This window comes from Gasterosteus aculeatus, chromosome 13 (assembly GCF_964276395.1).
Source record: "Gasterosteus aculeatus chromosome 13, fGasAcu3.hap1.1, whole genome shotgun sequence".
NCBI lineage: Eukaryota > Metazoa > Chordata > Actinopteri > Perciformes > Gasterosteidae > Gasterosteus > Gasterosteus aculeatus.
The window spans coordinates 6,467,709-6,486,087 of record NC_135701.1 but is presented as its reverse complement, the minus strand read 5'-3'; the positions used below and the strand labels follow the sequence as shown (position 1 = coordinate 6,486,087).

Below are 18,379 nucleotides of genomic sequence, written 5' to 3'. Positions count from 1 at the left end.
AAAACCATCACACCTCTTATTTCGGTCCCTGCAGGCCACCCGCTCATATCCTGTGTCTGCTTTCTCTAGTTTAGCTGCGAAGAAAAGAACACACAAAGAACAGCTGCATCAGTTGAGTGTTGAAGCACATGCAAGCAACTGTACAGCATTTATAAATGTAAATAGTCTCTTGTCATTGGAAAGTAAATACTTTGCCAGAAGCACAAGGTTGAACAGACGCTGTTTCATCATCAAGGTCTCTCTGTCTCTGTCCAAGTACTGATGCACATGATTTACAGGCCTTCATACATACATGCCGGGTGGATTATAACTTTATGGCTGTTTGCAAAGATGAAAAATAAATAAGTAAAAACCCATTTATTTCCTCCAAATCTCATTGAGCCTGTTACATTCACAGTAGAAAACACTTAGTGAGCCGCCGTTTAATATTGACTTTGAGACTTTTCTCATTTACAGTCCGGGTCTGTGGAGGAAAAGGGTTCGTATCCATCGGTAACTCTTGTGCCAGGCAGCTATTGTTTTATTGATTGCGCATCCTTTTATTTGTGGGAAAACGACCCGAGGAACACAATGTCCCTCAGCTGCTTCTCTCATACTCCTCTAAATACCCAATCTAATTTCTGCTAGGACTCAAAGTACTTATGCATGAATTGCTGCAAGTCTATCAAGCTTTCTCTTCTCCCCCCCCCCCCCCCCCCCTTCTAGAATGACATAAAAAATCATTTTAGGGCTCATGCATTTTGGATTTGGAAATACTTAACCAGAGACCACAGAAATGGATTTCTCTGTTATGCTTCTCCCAGCCGATGGCTTAGCCGATGTTTACTGAGGGCGAGCGCCTGACGAGGATCTGCTTAACCCCTTGAAGTCCGATCTGCCCCTGCGTTTAGTTCCTCCTGCGATTCTAAGCCACATTGTCTCACCTTTTCAACCGCGGGCAGCCTCATTTACAGCATTAGCCCACGGGCCGAGAGTCCCAGGCCTGTGTCATGACTGAGCGCAGTGTGGCTTTCGCGGAGTCGCCTGAAGGGGCCCCGCGGTCGCCCTCCGTAAAGCGAGTTTCCAAGTACAATGTGCATTACACCGTGCGACAGTTTCTACACACCCCCACTGCCGCTCCACATGGCGCCGCTTCAGTCTTCCCACCATCTCTCTTTCGCACTGTGTGGAGTTAATGTGGCATTTAGCTCAGTGACATTTTGTCTTTTTCTTTTTACTGCTGCGTTTTCTGTGCTGCTCCTCCGAAGTCTGCACCCACCAGTAGCAGAACTCTGCTCTGTGACCGTGGTCAAACTCAACGCTGAGCATATGGTCTTTGCACAGAAGTACTAGCTCCTCGACGGATTGACAAAAGTCTGGCCTCATGTAATGAGATACATGAAGTGCTCAGGGGTAAACAGGGGGAATAACAGTACGAGAGGCAGGGGCAGGACTGTGCCATCAGACCAAAGCGGTAACTGCATCAAAGGGAGAGGCGGAGAAGGCCATGTGGTACCAGGCATGCCTTTATCAGCGGCGATTTCCTCTGCTTTGCCCACACAGCTCTGTATCAGCTGCGTCCAGATTGATCAAGTTGCCCCACTCGTTTCATCTGGAGCGATGATTGACAGGCCCGCCAGAGGTGTTGATATTCAAAGCACAAACTTGTTCTTTTTTTAAGGGGGGGGGGGCCGACTCTTAAGCAGCAGCTGTGTGTGTGACATGAATGTATGTCACAGCGTGGGAGCTTGTTTTGACTCACTCAGAATGTTTTTTCAGACTAAGCAAAAGAGCACTTTGTCTGTAGGTGTTTTTATAAGCCTTCGAGAGGAAGCGAGGGAACACAGAGCGGGTATGACCATGTGGGACTGGCGAGAGTTAACCGGCTGCAGCCGTGCTGGTTTAGCTTTAGCTAAATGCTAACGGCAGCATGGAAAAGGTCTCAAAATGGGAATGCTACAAGGTTGATGTTTGACCGTGATTGTCGCGCTGAATGGAAAGTTACGGTGCAATAAATTATTCTGAGGGGAGCTCAAATGTCTGGAACAGATTCCATGGAAACCCATTCAGCGATTGTCGAAACATTTCACCAACACGACAGACAGCAAATGTTAATCCCATCGTGGTGCTACTCAGGAGTTAACCAACGCCAGTAGGGTTCATCCTCTCGGGACTAAAAATTGTCCAAAATTCAATAACAATCTATCAAAAACCTGATGAAAAACGATGGATGAGACAAATAACATAATATTCCTGAATATTGTATTAATCTCCCTTCAGTTTTTGTTCCAATGTATTGTGTACCTCTCGGGCTCAGGCCAGAAACTCCACAAGACGTATCTCTTGTCTAATGCTGAACCTTTTAGCCGTTAGAGGTTTTCCAGAGTCATTTGCAGAGCTGCCCCGGCAGCCTAACAAGTTAGTGACCTACTTTTAAAAGTCTGAGGTAGTCTCCTTTCATCTATCTGCTCGCATGATTTCAGCGGGCGGCGGAGGGTTGGTGCCATGTCAGTTTACTTGGGTTCATTTTCAAACAGAGAACACCCATCAAGCTCCTGGCCTCTTCCCATCTCTGCTTGGCTATCTTTTCTTTTCCTTTCCTTCTTCTCGTGTTCTCCCGTCCTTCCTGTCCTTCCTTTTCCTTTCCTTTTACTCTTCTTGTACACTTCCATTTAACGTATTATCTGTATTTCTAAAATCTATGGTAATTTGCTACAAAGGGTGTCCTCCACGCATGTTGAGAGAGGATATCCGTAGCTTTGTGACAGATAATTGTTTTTAATGATTAAGAAATACGAGGCACGTCCAGGCCTAATGGCTTTTGGATCACAGAGGCAGAGTTTCAAAGACAGCCGCTTATCTCCACTCGGTGAATCTCTTTGTTTGGTTGAGGTTCCTACAAGTTGGCACTTTGCCTCTGTTCTCTCGCCGCTCCGTGTCCCTTGTCCCCCCCCCTCCTCTTTTTGAGTCGTTTTTGGCCCGCTTCCAGGATCAACCCGCCACCTCTTTAAAGGGAGACTTTCTTGCATTTGAGCTTCTGTTTCAATGTAGGGCCCACAGCGACAGGGTGCCTTATTCATGTCCACTTTATTGTCTGTTAATACTCAAATCATGATGGATTGCACCCGTAAAGATATGCATTTGAAAGCCACATCTTAGGGACTAAAATGGGGGAGAAAAAAAGGAAAAAAAAAAACAACTTGTTGGAGCAAGTACGTGAGTTTGCGTGCGTGTGAGCGTATTAGGTGCTAGTTTGACTAGAAAGAAACCCAGACAGGATCCTCCCTCTCCATTCCCCCTGTTATCTCGGGCTCCTGGGTTCAGGCAGACTTGTCTCGTCTCTCTGATTTATCAGGGCAGGGCTGACAAATGTAAACACCTGCCAAAGTGTCTTCCCCATTTTAGGAGCCTTAGGTGGTTGGATGTGTTCCACTTTTTTAATCTCATGTGGTGGATTAATGCATTATTCTCAGCTGGCTGTCTTTCTAAGCACATTTTTTTCTCTTATACTTTACCACCTTTCCCATGTCACTCTTTTCTTTCAGCCTGCACAGGTTTTACTGTGCATGTCTAAATCTCTGTTCAGTTCCACAGTTCGGCACTTTAAGCGCACTGTGCGGTCGGGGACCTGCGCGTCTGTCTCTGCGCTGCAACAATGTGAGATTTGTAACTTTTGAAGTGGAAGGAAATTCCCTGCTGTCATTCATCCACCTTTAAAATATCTTTGGCTTTTATTCGGTTCCAGAAATCATGAAAAGCGACCAAAAAAAGCAAAAAAACACAGACCAACCACTCCTCTCTCCCTCTCCCTCTCTCCCTCTCTCCCTCTCTCTCTCTCTCTCTCTCTCTCTCTCTCTCTCTCTCTCTCTCTGAGAGGGTGCGTGCAGGTGGTGAGCTGAGAGCGTTAGCGTGTTTCATGTCGGTTTTTCGCAAAAAATTGACAGCTAAAGTCAACGTTGTGTACGCGTTGTGGGAATGTGCACTTTGAATGTATCTGCAGCGTTTTGGAGTTTGCAGGACGGCGTGCTGCACGCCGCCATGGATTTCGGCAGGCTGACGCGGAAGCACGGCGTGAGGATCGCGCTGAGCCCCTCGTACTCGGTGGAGGACTGCAGTCTGGCCGTGGGGAAGCTGGTGGGCCACCGCAGCGTGAAGTCCGCAGCGCGCATGAACAACGCGGTGGTCATCTTCCTCGACAGCGTGGAAAAAGCGGACGCGGTGGTGGTCAGCGGGATCGCGGTGCACGGCGCGCTCGTGCCCGTTCTGCCTCTCTCCACGCCGGTGGTGAGAGTGACGGTGTCGAACGTCCCCCCGTTCATCGGGGACGAGGCTCTGGTCAAGGAGCTGTCAAAGCACGGGAAGGTGGTGTCTCCCGTAAAGAAGGTCTCTTCGGGGTGCAAGTCCCCGCTGCTGAGACACGTGGTTTCACACAAAAGGCAACTCCTCATGGTCCTCAACAACAGGACCAAGGAGCTCAACCTGATGTTTGGAGTCGAAGTGGAGGACTTTGTGTATGTGGTGTTTGCCACTTCTGACAATATGAACTGTTTCAGGTGTGGCAGGAAAGGACATCTCGCCAGGACATGTCCGGGAAAGGACTCTACAGAGGGTGCAGGAGAACGAGGTGTGGAGGATCGGGATAGTCAGGGAAGACAGGAGAAGACAGGTGGGGTACAACAGGAGGGAAAGGAGGCACAGGAAGAGACGGGTGGGGTCAAGCAGGCGGCTGAGAACGGACAGCAGGGGACTGGTGGGGTCCAGCAGGGTGGGGAGGCGAGTGATGGGAGTCAGGAAGGGACAAGTGGAGGACAACAGGTAGGGCGAATGTGTGGGGAGGGGACAAGTGAAGTTCAGCGGGAGAGTGAGGTGTGTGAGAGGGGAGAAGATGGAGGGTGTGGTGGAGTCCAGCCGGCCTGCCAGGGGGGCGACAGAGTGACTGAGGGGCTGATTGAGGCCCAACGGGTGGGCCAGGTGAGTGTGGGGGTGAATGATGAGACAGGTGGTGTCAGACGGCTCAGCCAAGAGAGAATGAGTGAGTGGGGTTCAACAGGTGGTTCTGGGGGGTGAAGAAGGGCAGGAGAAGCTGGAAAAAAGTCAAGAGACACGTGCTGAGGAAATGCGGTCTGAAAGCAGCGCCGATGACATGGAGGGGGAGGAGGAGGAACGTAAAGCCCCCCTGAAGAGAAGGAAGACGAGGAGCAGCGGAGGAGCCTCTCGAGCCAAGAAAGGGTCAGAAAACAGAAGGAGCACAAGAGGGAAAGCGGGTGAACCCGGGTCCTCTGCTGACTGGGATTCCACTGACAGCGCCTCTTCTGGTGGGACAGTGACCAGCAGGTACGGGGTGGGGAGAGTGAAGCTCTTCCTGAAGGTAACAAAGAACATGAAGGGGGTGGACATGGAGGAGTATTTCTCTGACCTAGAGAAGTTCTCTCGCACTGCTCGGAACGGTGTGAGCAAAAAGGGTAGTGGGAGATACACCCAGCAGGAAGTCTTCCGGATGAGGAAGATCATCCTGAAGATAAACAGGGGAAGCGAAGGTGCTTCTGTGGACTAAGTGCGGCGTCCATCCGGTGGAGGAGGATCCTGGCCGGCTGACGCAAGAGGAGATGCTGGTGGGGAATAACTGAGGAGTGGAGCCAGCAGCCAAATCGACGGGCAGCTCAAGCTTTTGAATTTTTCAGCGTTGTCGTGTATGTGACATGTTTGTGCGTTTTAAAGAAAATAAAGGTTTTTCAAAAAATCAAAAATCTCTCTCTCTCTCTCTCTCCCTCCGATACGCTTTTTTCATGTCCAAAGGCTCCTCTCTGGTTTGGTTTGTTTTGAGCGAGTTTACTGCTTCCACGCATTCACACTGCAGATGAATTACTCACAGGATTACGATCATCTCTTGTTTTTGTTGTTGTACGCGTGAATAGTTTTCTTTAGAACTACTTTCCACCAAAGGAATAGTTTAGTTGATGGTGGTGTCTACGAATCATGAGTAACCAATATGTTCCCTTTTCATTTGGTCACGCACAAATATTTTGCTACTACACAAAATTCTTGAACAGAAATTCTCTTCTGGCACTCAGAATAAAAGAAAAAATCCCTATAAGATATAATAAAAGTTACAGACACTTAACAGCGCTTTTGCCATAAGCTGCCCCTTTTGCTTTGGCTTCGCCGCCATCCGTTCCGCACCAATCTGTGGACACTAACCAGACTGCCAAATATATACACAAGCAGGCTGCGCTCTCATCCAAGCTGTCTGACAGCATGTATAAGAAGCTGCTACTACCTTCATATGGAACACCTCCTCCACACCCAACCCCATCAAACACCTCAGTGCCTCAAGACTATTCTACTTTTCTGAAAACACGCGAGACGGCGTCCAGCGTTAATGTCTGAAGACAGAACATACAACCAATGTCCGTCCTTACCCACCACGTCAACTATTCCACATAACTGTGCTGCGTAAAGCTCAGGTACACAGATGGATTAAGCCAGCACAAACACAAACACAAACAAAGACAAACACACAGAAATATGTGTTTTTAAGCCGCCCTCCAGAATCAGATGGAACTAATCTGACAGTCTAATGGTCTAATAACTTCGCTGACTGCAACAAGAAGTCTACTTCAGTGAATATTATAGTATACATAGGTATATACCTATATATTAGGTATAGGTATAGCTTATCTTCTCAATCGCTAGTTTAAGTCTTCTTCCATGTGGCATGATCGTCATTTAGAGTGAAATACAACAAAAAGCGTGAAGGTATTTCTGGCGAGGCAGCCTTGTGATTGACAGATCTTACACCAATATTGATATGGTCACGGTTCGGTCGTGTTGATGCTCCAGAGAGGAGTTTAGCTTTCTCCCGTGACTTTGCGGCTCTGTAACAGCCTTACAATACTTCCCTCCTGACAGACGAGGCCGCCGCAGGGCTCTGTCACTTGAGCGCAAACATATGTTGTTGGTGGGGCTTTTTTCTCCTAAACACATGCAGAAGCATCAACAGGTCGGCCCTGCTGTAATTAAACGGCAGTCTCTCACGTCATTGTGCGCACTCTGATGGCTCGCACAGCTGGGGGGCCTTCAGGAAACGAATGGCTGGGACCTTCTCAAGATTAACCAGCTGCGTGCAAGTGCGCATGTCGGGAATATCGGCCCGAACCCAGCTTGATTATGTGCGCCTGAAATCACGAAGCTTCACGTGCTGCCGCGCTGAACGGGACGGACTAAACCTCGTTAACGTGAAGGCCACCGCGGATGACCTTAACAAATGCCTGCGTGTGTGTGTGTGTGTGTGTTCAAGCTTCCTGCAGCCACAGCTAACATGTTGGTGCCACAGCAGTAATGACATCATTAGGCCTCATAATGTGTTTATTGTTCAAACTAATGCAGTTTGGGGTGATCGCCCCCATGGGGCTGATCTATTTGTTGAGGGCAGGCGACCTTTATGTGTGTTTAACTGATGTTTTCTGGTCTTAGCTGTGTGAATGTTGCTTCGTGCAAGGATAGCAGGTGACTGAGGAATGTGTGTGATTACTATTGGGGTGCTGTGGGTATGTACAGGGATTCTGGGGGGTCTTTGTGTTTTTATTACCTGCTGGTGGCTTCCTGCCAGCATGCAGCTCGATTAACTCGCCCCTTTCTACATCACATAGACACACACACACACACACACACACACACACACACACACACACACACACACACACACACACACACACACACACACACACACACACACACTCTACGGTTCACAAAATGTTATCTATTAAAAGCTTGAGGAGGAGGCACAGGAATCCGTGTTACTCGTTATGTCTTTTTCTTTGGTTTCCTTTTTCAAGACATTTTACAAGCGAGGAAATCCACCATGTTCCACCTGCGTGTGTGCGCTTTCCTTTTTGTGCGGCGGATCATTTATGGTGAAGTTTGAGAACATTTCTGAGCTTGATCCCTGCATGCTGATGCTGTGTGCACCTTTAGACATCCGCATACACGGTGCTGTTTAAAAAGTAGCACTTTAGATCAAGATTCAACACACACAGTCACACTCGCACGCGAGGGAGCAATTTAACCCTCCGCAAAATAAGAGAATCATTCGGTAAAGGCGGCGTCTCGTTTACTCCTGTTACTCCTCTGTGGCAGCTGGAATAGCGAAAGTGCCCACTGGAAGGCTTCAGAGTTGCACTTAAGTCATTTCGTGCTCAATTTGCTTTGTGTATCACAGGAGGCAGTGAGAGGGTGTTCGGCTAACACCCCTTAGCGTTCTATTACGGCCCGTGGATAAGGATGGAGCACAATCAGTGCCACGAGGCTCCTTTCAATGATACGGCAGCATGCACAGCATCCTGTAGTTGGACATTTGATTCTGACGTAAGCCTGTCATATCCACTAAATGAAATTACAGAATGGTTAGACTCCAGTACAGATTACATGCTGTTGCCTCCATGCAACCTCCATCCGTCATTCCCTGTGGACGCTCCCTCGGGGTTAAGCTCGCTGCCTCGTGCCACTTCCTGCTCATCAATCAGTCAATTACTAAAGGCACTTCCGGCTTCAAAATTAAGGAGAGGACCCATTTCAGTCCCTCCACAGAGGTTTAATGAAGTACCCAGTGAAGGAAAAAGACATTTTGCAGTTGGAACTCTCGCCACAAGCGTAGCTTGGTCAACCTTCGCCTTGTGATAACGGTGAGGGGAAGGGTGAGGGAAAAAATCCATTAGACTATTTCTTTACTCTTTCTCTTATAAAATATAAAGTGCAACGCGAGACATCAAACTGTAAGGCTGGGAGCGGGCCGAGGGAGGAGGGAGAGGAGCGGAGCGCCTTGTGGGATCAAGGTCGTATCCAGGCCTTAGTATTGGTATTCTCCTCAGCGTTAAAGCGATTCTCCCAGTGAATAGTGTTTTCATTCCACTCCTGAATGAGATTCACAGGAGCATGGAGAGAGAGAGAGAGAGAGAGGGAGAGAGGGAGGGAGGGAGACATGACAAAGAGAAGAGAAAGTAATTCCCCCCCCCCCACCTCTCTATTCCCCCTGTCCGTTCCCCACCTCCGTCATACAATAGCGAATGAAAATACAGCGTGGGATAAACAACTTTTATCAGACCGAAGCAAATAATATCGACTATTTTATTCAATTCCTCATACCCGAAGCACCCCTCACCCTATCGACCCGGCAACATCTCACCCCCGCAGCTTCAACTGGGGGAAAAAAAAGAAAAGAAGTGCTTCATGCAAATTAAATGCTTTATTGTTGATTAGATTACAGACGCAATAATTGTCTTGGTTGATTTATGGGTGTAATTTGTTGCCTCAAACCGCAGTAGGAAAAACTCCGTTGCCATGGTTTGTGCAATGAAGACATTAGATCAAACCAATGTAGCGCACCTGCAATAAAATCCACCTCCGCTGGCTCATATACATTACATTAGCAGATTAGCTTGTCGAGGACAGTGTTTTAGAGGTAAATAATCAATCACATCCAGGTGGCTTTTTTTTTTTATCCACGCGTCTTTGCTCCTATTGAGTGAGAATAGGGAGTCAACGGCTGGCATTAAAGGGACCGGGTGCAATTAGAAATGAAAAGAATGTACCAAATGGGAGAGTTTACCAGGCATACTGGTCCACTCCTCTGCCTGTAGGAGTTGGCATGTGGGATTGCTCCCCTTCCAGGAGACTGACAAGTGGGAAATCACCTGCCATCCACACCGCCCCATCTCCAGGCACCGCTGACACTATGCAGGAGGGTAAATCTCAACAAGGGCTCCCCCGCTTCACTAAGACGCCGTCACACCGAGCGAGAGAGAGGCACAGAGATCTCCTCTGCCTGACATCGATCTACGCCGCGCATCACCCCCCCCCAATCCAATTAATCTGCTCTCCCTTGCAAACGCTTGTATGAAAATATCTCTGACCGATTGTAGCGCCCCCCCGCTGGCTGCCGTGTTTCTTTGTTTCACACAATGCAGGTCCCACGGAGGAAAAATAATTGAGGAGGTGAACACAGATTTGTTAACAAACTTCTTTCTTGTTGCCACCCCCCCCACTCCCAATCTCTCTTTGCAGGCTGAGGTAGATCTGTAGCAGAGGACCAGCGGCAGCGGCAGCGGCGGCAGCGTTGGTGCGACCATGAGGTGTGAGGCCTTGTTACTTTACTTCACGCTACTGCACATCGCCGGGGCGGGCTTCCCCGAGGACAGCGAGCCCATCAGCATCTCACACGGCAACTGTAAGTTTACCTTTCCGTCTTCTCATTCCTCTAAGTCTTTTCTCGCGCGGCGTCCTTTCTCTCGATGCAAAGTCCTCCCCTGCCCTCTCCCAGCGCTCTTTTCCCTCTCCCCTTTGTCTTCCACCTCGCAAATCCCCCTCTTGGATATCTCCCTCGCTTGCTCCACCCTTTCGCTCCTCCACATCCCTCTCAACCCTTGATCCCCCCCTCCATGTCCCCCCCTGCCTCCCCCTGCACTTAACGCACTTTTGGAGGCATGGAGTATAATTTGGCGCCCAAGGACAGGCCCTCTACACACACTAAAAGGAAGGACTTAAAGCAGCATTTGAAACAGAGCCCACCCGACATCAAAGGATAATCCTCGATTTTTCTGTTGGGCTGCTAATGTTGCGTGTGATGGCGTACACGCCGTTGCAGGCTCCTCTGTTTCACCGCGTGTCCTTTATTGTCCTTTACTCTCTCTGGGACTGTCGCCGTAACTTCCGCTCCCGGCCGGGAGACCTGCTCTCCTCTGTCAGATTGTTTGTTCAAACCAAGCGCTCTCATCCAAAGCCAACAACGATAGAAGGATCGCATGGTGCAGTGCAGCCCAGTTTCAGCCTGCACTTTATGGTCAGAGGAGAAGCTGCGCCAACAGCTGCGGTGGCATTTCTTTCAAGCTGAAACACGCGGGTCGACATTTGACCCCAAAACCCATGCAAGACTTGGCAAAATGTTATTACTGTACTACAGTTACCAAAGTTATAAATGTTTCCGTCCTCTCCTTGCAGACACAAAGCAGTACCCGGCGTTCGTAGGCCACAAACCGGGCAGGAACAACACGCAGCGGCACAAACTGGACATCCAGCTCATCATGATCATGAACAGGACGCTGTACATCGCGGCCAGGTGGGTCATGAAAGCTACAGCTATCATAGCTACTGATGCTGTTTTCAGACACGCGGGCATCCATTCAAGAAGTCCTTCCAAACACAGTTTGACTGCCAATGTACATTATGATTAATTAAACTGAGCGAGTTTGGGTCCACCAGGATTACTGAATCCTCTCATATTAGAGTCGCTCATTGAAGTCACGGCCATGAAAGATTCTCATCGGTTGTCGCCCGTTGAGGATCGTGAACACGTGATCCTGCTTTTTGATCTGCTGATGGCGGAGGGCTGTAGCTGAGCTATCCAGCTGAATATTGTGGCCCCGCTGTGCTGTTTTCTTTTGAATATTTTCGGGATCAGGAGGGACTCGTTTGGAGCAGGATGCTGCGACCTTTGTGCACTCTGCAGCCAGGTCTCTTTTCGTTCATTACCTCTTTGTTGTTTTCTATTCAGGGCGTGTCGCGTGCCAGAACCCCTTTTGCCTCTCACGATGGCCCTGCAGACTTGGTGCATGTTTTTGTTTAACACCCAGGCGGGCACACTAACTCACACAAACAAACACACACACACACATGCCAAAGTACAGATCAATTAAACCCCTATCTCAAAAGAAAAGAATATGGACAGCTTCTGTGATGTCAATAAATGGTAACAAATATAACACAGGCTCTGACTGTTTAATTGTTGGCCTTTAAGTACCCTCACAAATTGATTACAACAAGTAATTGCAGTTTCTCTGACAGGCAGTTTTTCTCCCTCCCTCGTTCGTCACCTGCCTTTATCGCTTCATGTCTATCCGTCAATGTGTCTTTCCACTGCGTTTCTTTAGTTTTGTGGCACTCATATTTCAGAGATAATATAGCTCAATTACACCACCTGGAAACCATTATTGATTCTGTGTTCTCTCTTGTCATTGTTATTTTAGAAATGTTCACAGAAAAGCGATATACTCAATACAGGCAGTCGCCTTCAAACAGTCAGGTTTGATGCCGCTCCTCAATTTTTGCGGTCTAACATTACTGCACCACTAAAGCAGCCAAGATAATGGATCCTTATCAGGTTTTTTCCGTGCCATCCATGGCTAATTGAGTGGCAGGCTTGATTGGATTCTGTTAAAAGGCACAACAGGGGTCTTTCTTTGTTTTCCTCCCAAGCATGTCAAATGAAGTGGCTGAGGGAGGGTTCTACTGGCAGAGCTGTTTGACGTATCTGTGGTCATTAAGAGGAGGTGTGCGGAGAGTGGAAAAGGCAACAGAGCGAACAAGTGTGCGTGTGTGTGTGTGTGTGTGTGTGTGTGTGTGGGGTGGGGTGCCAGAGCCTTTGGTCAGCCTGTCGCCCACCTGCTCCACATGGGGTGAACAGGGGCCTGAGGGCTATGGGAGAGAAAGGAGACATAGGGTTTAATGGAGGGGTGTGTTAGCAACTGTTAGTGTGTGTGTGTGTGTGTGTGAGAGAGAGAGAGAGAGGTTGTGGCTTGCCCACTTCAGTATGCCGGCCAGTTGTCGCATGGATTTGAAAGTAATTTCGTGAGTGTGATATGTGTGCATGTGGCGGTGCTTTGGGAAGGGGCCAACACGTGTTTGTGCGCCTGTGGGTGCTCCAGCATGTGCTGGTGCAGTGAGTTGTGCGTGTGTTTGTGCGTGCATGTGCGAGGTCACCTGGTGTGTCGCTCCCGCTCTCGCATACTTGCTCAAAGCAGACAGGAATGCTGACAAAGGGCCCCGAGGAATGTGGCCCCCCGAATAACTGGAACGGCTGACCCAGATCAGACCGAGCCGGGGATCGGCCATCGATCCGGACACGGAGAAGGATGCGGGTGTCAATGACATGGACGCACACGTGACAGCCAGCGAACAAAGATCCATCGTCGCTAACAGGATATCGATGAAGACATGTTAAAGTTTAATGACAAAGCGGTTTAAGGCAAACAGAGGAGACAATCACCACTTCAGAAATCAATGTGAAAGCGAGCCAAGAGTCGACCCCGGCAAGTCTCAAGCTGCAAATAAACCGACAATGCTGCAGGCAGAAAAAAAAAAAAACTAGGCAGTATCAATAGTTGCTTTCATGACTGTTGTCCAGTCAAATGACTTGTTTATTCTGAGGCCAGCTTCTCACAGCTTTGCCATCATGCCTCCAGACCAGGGCGCCTGGGTTCTTGGTGCACGGCAGCTTGCAGATGGTCACTGTGAACGCGGTCCAAAGCTAAACACTGTTTCAGCCTGTTTCTTGAATGGCTGCTCAGTGTATTGAGTCCCTTTTGGCTCCCGTTTAGGGCGCCGACAACACAATCACAAGAATTTTAAGCTGTGAGATGCATACAAACATAGCAACTGATGAAATTGTAAATAGACAAAAGTGGCTTATTTTTATAGAGGGAGAGCGGCAAAGTCTTTGGCAAAGGGAGGAACAGATGCAGCGATTGATAATTCACCCTCGGGTTGCAGCCTCGAATGGGATGTATTGATCTGGCACAATCAGACGCTCTCTGTCTGTGTTCAGTCGTTATATGTGGGCAGTCATTGCAGAGAAATGGTGGCCATGGCTGGTCCAATATGTGTAGAATATCACTAGCCCTCTGAGACTTACACATATTGAATGATGATTATGAATTTGGTGCATGACTAGTCCTTTAATATTCTGAATCGTATTCCGGTGATCAGGTGAATTATCCAGAGGGACAGTACAACCTGATCAGACATCAAAAAATATGTCTATTCATTGCTTATCAATGAACCTCTTGTTTATTCATTTTCAACAAGGCAGGCATTGGACGGCAATTTCAAATCAAATATCTGGACTTAATAAGAGGGATGCATTAAGAATCCCTTGTTACATTGCTCGCTGCACGTATGCAGCCACACACAGGGAAGAAACTTTTTGAAGGGTTTTGTTTGTGAAGTCACAGATGAAGATGAGATTCAGAAGTCGGCTCGTGTTCAGCTGCTGCTTCATGCATTTTATGGTGGCAATCAGCCGTACATTATCCACGACAAACTGAGACGTGATGTGTATTAGAGCGCGGGCAAGGAACATAAAAACTTCTCCACGCACAAGCTCGGTGCTTTATGGGGGTCTCTGGCGTCATGCATGTTTTTAGGTGTTTAGCAGCGGAGTCACGTTCTGAAAATGCAATAAACAGTTTTTGATGCAGCGTGAGATGGACGCAGGAGGATTTCTCCCCCAGAAGCCGATATTTCACAGTCAGTATACACTGTGTTGGCCATTCAGGGGGAATTCATCAAAGTGCAATGGGGCATTTATCATTGTGATCTCTGAAAACCTATATCTCTGTGTAAGTGTGGCTGTGTGTGTGTGTGTGTGTGTAGGCAGCTGTAGCCACGGCAAGAAATGACTTTGAGTTGTTTTTATTAGAGCCTAGGCTTTTTAAAAGGACTGAAGGGATCACAACTCTGAAGTGGGTCATGTTCCTGTAGTTTGTTTCAGCTAGGCCGACATTCTACTCACCAAGTTAAGATTAAGTAGGATGGGTGGGGACACAGAGCCTAAGGGGGCCCGAGCGGAGTAATCAGGAAGTTATCTCGACAGACTTATTTGTCAGGTAACACCAAAGTTAAGCACACCTGGAAAATTAGAGGCACTGCCTCATTTACCAAGAAAACTACGCGGCAAGTGCGATAGACTGGATTCAAACCAATGTTGTGTGGAACTAGACTTTTCCTTCCACGAGAAGAAAAGAGAAGCCGAGAACGAGACGGACATTCCGTGCGTAATTGAATGTGATTGTGTGTGCGTGTGAATGCGTTACTGTAGAGCCTGCCTAGCGAGCATGCCCCAGGTCTCTCCACATGCAGGGCATAGTCGCCATTCCCGGCCCTCAGCCGGCTTTCACCATGGCAACGCCAACCACACTCTCTGTACGCCCCTCTACGAGGCCGGGCAGCATGGGAACCGGAGGGAGAATGTGGTGGTGGTGGGAGGGCGGGACAGTGAGAGACACAGGGAAAGATCAGTGTGAGAGTGGAGGAAACAAAATTTGTGGCCGCACTCACAAAGAGACACAAACATCCCAACAAAGACTTTCGCGCACAAAAAAAATCCAGATTACCTTCCGTCCGCTGCGTCCTGTGGAACAGTCGAGCCTCTGTGGCCGCCGTTCTGCCCGGTTGGGTCTCTTTGGGTCTCGCAGTGGAGGCCGCTAGAGTCTCCATTATTGTAGCAGCACCAAATCCTGTTAAAACCCACTAATGACTGGGATTACACGGTTGCCTCGTCTCCCCGCGCACACAACACCAGCGACATGCGGCCACGTCCACTCTGTGGAACAAAAGATCGCGGCTCCAGTGGTCGCAACACCTGAATTACAAGTTGGAACTGAGTTGCTGTCCTTTCTCCGATTCATCCGGCCAAATAACATCAACCCTGGTAATAGCAAGTTCTCTAATGATGAGTTATCTTAGCCAGCGTGACCTGGAGTGACGGTGTATCTGAATTGTGGATCTACTGTGTATTAAAAACAACTGTGCATTATGTTGTTATGTTTGGAATATTGCTTCAGGCCACGTTCTCTCAGTTGGTCTACACGTATTTAATTAACTAGCACAATTTATGGTTTTAAGTTGATTGGATAGCGATGGTTTGTTATCGTACTTTCTCGCCTGAGTATGTAGAAAAATATGTTTTGAGACCACTGGACAAAATTCAATCAATAAATAAAAATAAACCACATCTTATATGCAGATAGTGTGCATGCTTGCCCAACATGTGTGCAAGCTAAAAAACGTGCAAGTCAACCCACTGACCCAGACACACACACAAAAACACACACCCATTCGCACACGCACACACTCACAAAAAGGAGATGTGGAGAGAATGTATAAAAATCGTAATGAGAACCTCAGCCTTCGAAAAGAACAGCCTGCCTCAGCTCTGGCGGGGGGTGAATGAACTCTGGCTTGTTGTATTTCATGCCACCGCATCAGCGAGGGCCCCTCGGTGCCCTCGGCCCATTCACAACCGCCACCTCCCCCCCCCCACGCAGCCCAAAGGTGCCTGCTGGCTTCCCCGGTTCCCTCCCATCCACTTTGTGAGGAGGATTGAACCAGGAGAAAGCCCCGAAACAATGCACAATGGACCCTCCTCACACAGCTCGTGATCCAGTTATTTAGAGAGAGGAATATGGGAGAAGAGGGGTGGCGGGAGGTGGAGACGGAGGCAGACGTGCAGGCATTTAGCTTGCGGGAAGACGGGCGGTGCATGGCCGAAGGTGCGGGGTGCATGCTAATGGCCCGAATGGCTAATGGCTTCTCTTTTCTCACGAGATAGTTTGACAAACACCCGGCAGATGGACCCGGCCGGGCCGGCCGGCCGGCCGTCCCCCGCGGAAGAAATGCGCTGTTATGAAAACGACAGTCTTGCACACAAAGGCCCCGGTTGTTCTCTCGGCCACGCATGGCTACATGTCGCGTCCGACGGAGACCCTCTACGCCGCTCCAGCTCACACTCTCGCCCACGCTCAGTTGGTCTACTGTCTTGCCTCCAACCATCCGGTCCTCCCTCCCCGCCTGTGCTCATCCTTTTGCAGTGACTCCATGTTTGTGTCAGAGGATAGTCGCATACCTTCGGCCAAACTCACAGATTTCTGTCGCTGAGTTTCGGGAAACGCGACGCCCGACCAGTGTCCTGGGCCCGTTGGTCCTAAAAGGCTTCTTTGATTATTTTTTTTCCCAAGTATCTCAGTGTTATTTCCATGTTTCACAGCACAGCCTCCAAACAGTAGACCCTTATGTATCGGGTAAAAACACTGGACCTCCCTCAGGGCCAGTTTAGGGTTGAGAGTGAATAAATGATGGGAAACAGTATATTAAGTCACTTAAGGAAAGCAGCCAAGTTTAAGGCCTGATTACATCACGTCAAGATATAAACAAACATAGGTTTAGAAAAATGTGGCTCAATTTGAAGCCAATAGGCTTTATTATTATTCACATTGTTATTATTTTAACATTATTCATTAGTTATGATGCAGTGAGGATGGGTTCAAGACTACGAACAAAAGACCTTTGTAATCATTTCTGATGACTTCAACTAGTGGCAAAGAGGAAACGAATAAATGAACTACCACTTATAACTGCTATTAAGCACGGACAGCAGAGGGTAACATCTTGATCTGCGCTTCACGGGTTACTACATAACTTTATTCAAAGGCATTTAACTGATTTAAAATGCTTGGTTTAGTCCCAGAGCTCCTCAAACAATGTGGAAGAATACCATTACAGTCTCATGAATATTTTTACAAGTGAGATGTAAATATGTACATATGTAATGTAAATTGATTCCACTCTAGGAAACAATAAACGATAGAGCACTTGCTTCCACACTCACACCGAGCTGCTCAGTACAAAGGGAAGCAGGCTGTTGCCCACTAGATTTAGTTCGGATCATTGCTCTTTGCCGCCGTATTTTCCCAAACACGACGGCAGCTTTCACCAAGATCAGTTGTTTAGTCTGAACTACAACGGTCTTGAAATCTGACCTCCTCTCTAGGCTGCTAGTTCAGTAGGTGGGCCGTCCTCTCCAGTCATAAGGCCTCAGACCCTGTGCAACCTCGTGTTAACGCACAGCAAAATGAACAGTTAAGGTTCTCAGGCAACAGAGAGTAAAAGGATTTGAAACATAAACCCATGTGGATCTGCTGTCAATTTATATAGTAGCCACTAATTAACTTTTACATTTGAATTTAAGTATTTTTTATTATGCAAAAATGTTAACTTGTTTTTATGTGGGGCTTGTGAGAGGATAATAAGAAAACATCTTTTAGAATTATATTTTGTTTCGTCCACTCTCACACTTAGTCATTAAATAATCCCCTCAGGACCATTATGGGCTGATTAATCAATAAAAGAAAATTGTATTTCCCAATGATCCTGATTGAGATTGCAGCTGAATAGATCACTTGTTTCAGGCTGGTTCCAAGCCCTCAAGTTGATTTTCTTGGTTATTACTTAAACGCGAAACCACCGGCTGCCTGGAAGGAAGGGAATAAATTCTAAAACTATTCACAATAACGTCATTTCAACTGTATTTTTAGATAATGGTCTACAACGTACAATGGCACCAGTGTAGTGGCTCCTTATCACAGTGAAGTCCCAACGATGTGATTCACACAGCCGAATGTGACGTAATATGAGTTCAGGTGCAATGGTGAAGAAAGGGAAGGGTGCATATGGGAGTGTTTGTGTTAGCATGTTGGGGTAAAAGGGCAGCGAGGGGGGGTCCCTTGCACATGTGTGTGTTTAGAGAGCTGCTGTTGACACAGACACAGGCGCTGCATTGTCCTTCTCCAAGTCC

General features: G+C 48.0%; 1 protein-coding gene across 3 annotated transcripts in view; it reads left to right on the top strand.

Annotated features, from left to right (window-relative positions):
• sema6a (sema domain, transmembrane domain (TM), and cytoplasmic domain, (semaphorin) 6A) overlaps nt 1-18,379 on the top strand; it is a 95,815-nt gene that overhangs the window by 32,343 nt on the left and 45,093 nt on the right. For all 3 annotated transcript variants that reach the window (XM_040195443.2, XM_040195442.2, XM_040195441.2), the window contains exons 2-3: nt 10,039-10,201; nt 10,972-11,089. In XM_040195443.2, the coding sequence (XP_040051377.2) occupies nt 10,102-10,201; nt 10,972-11,089 (218 nt within the window). In that variant the 5' untranslated portion in view covers nt 10,039-10,101. The remainder of the gene's footprint in view (nt 1-10,038; nt 10,202-10,971; nt 11,090-18,379) is intronic.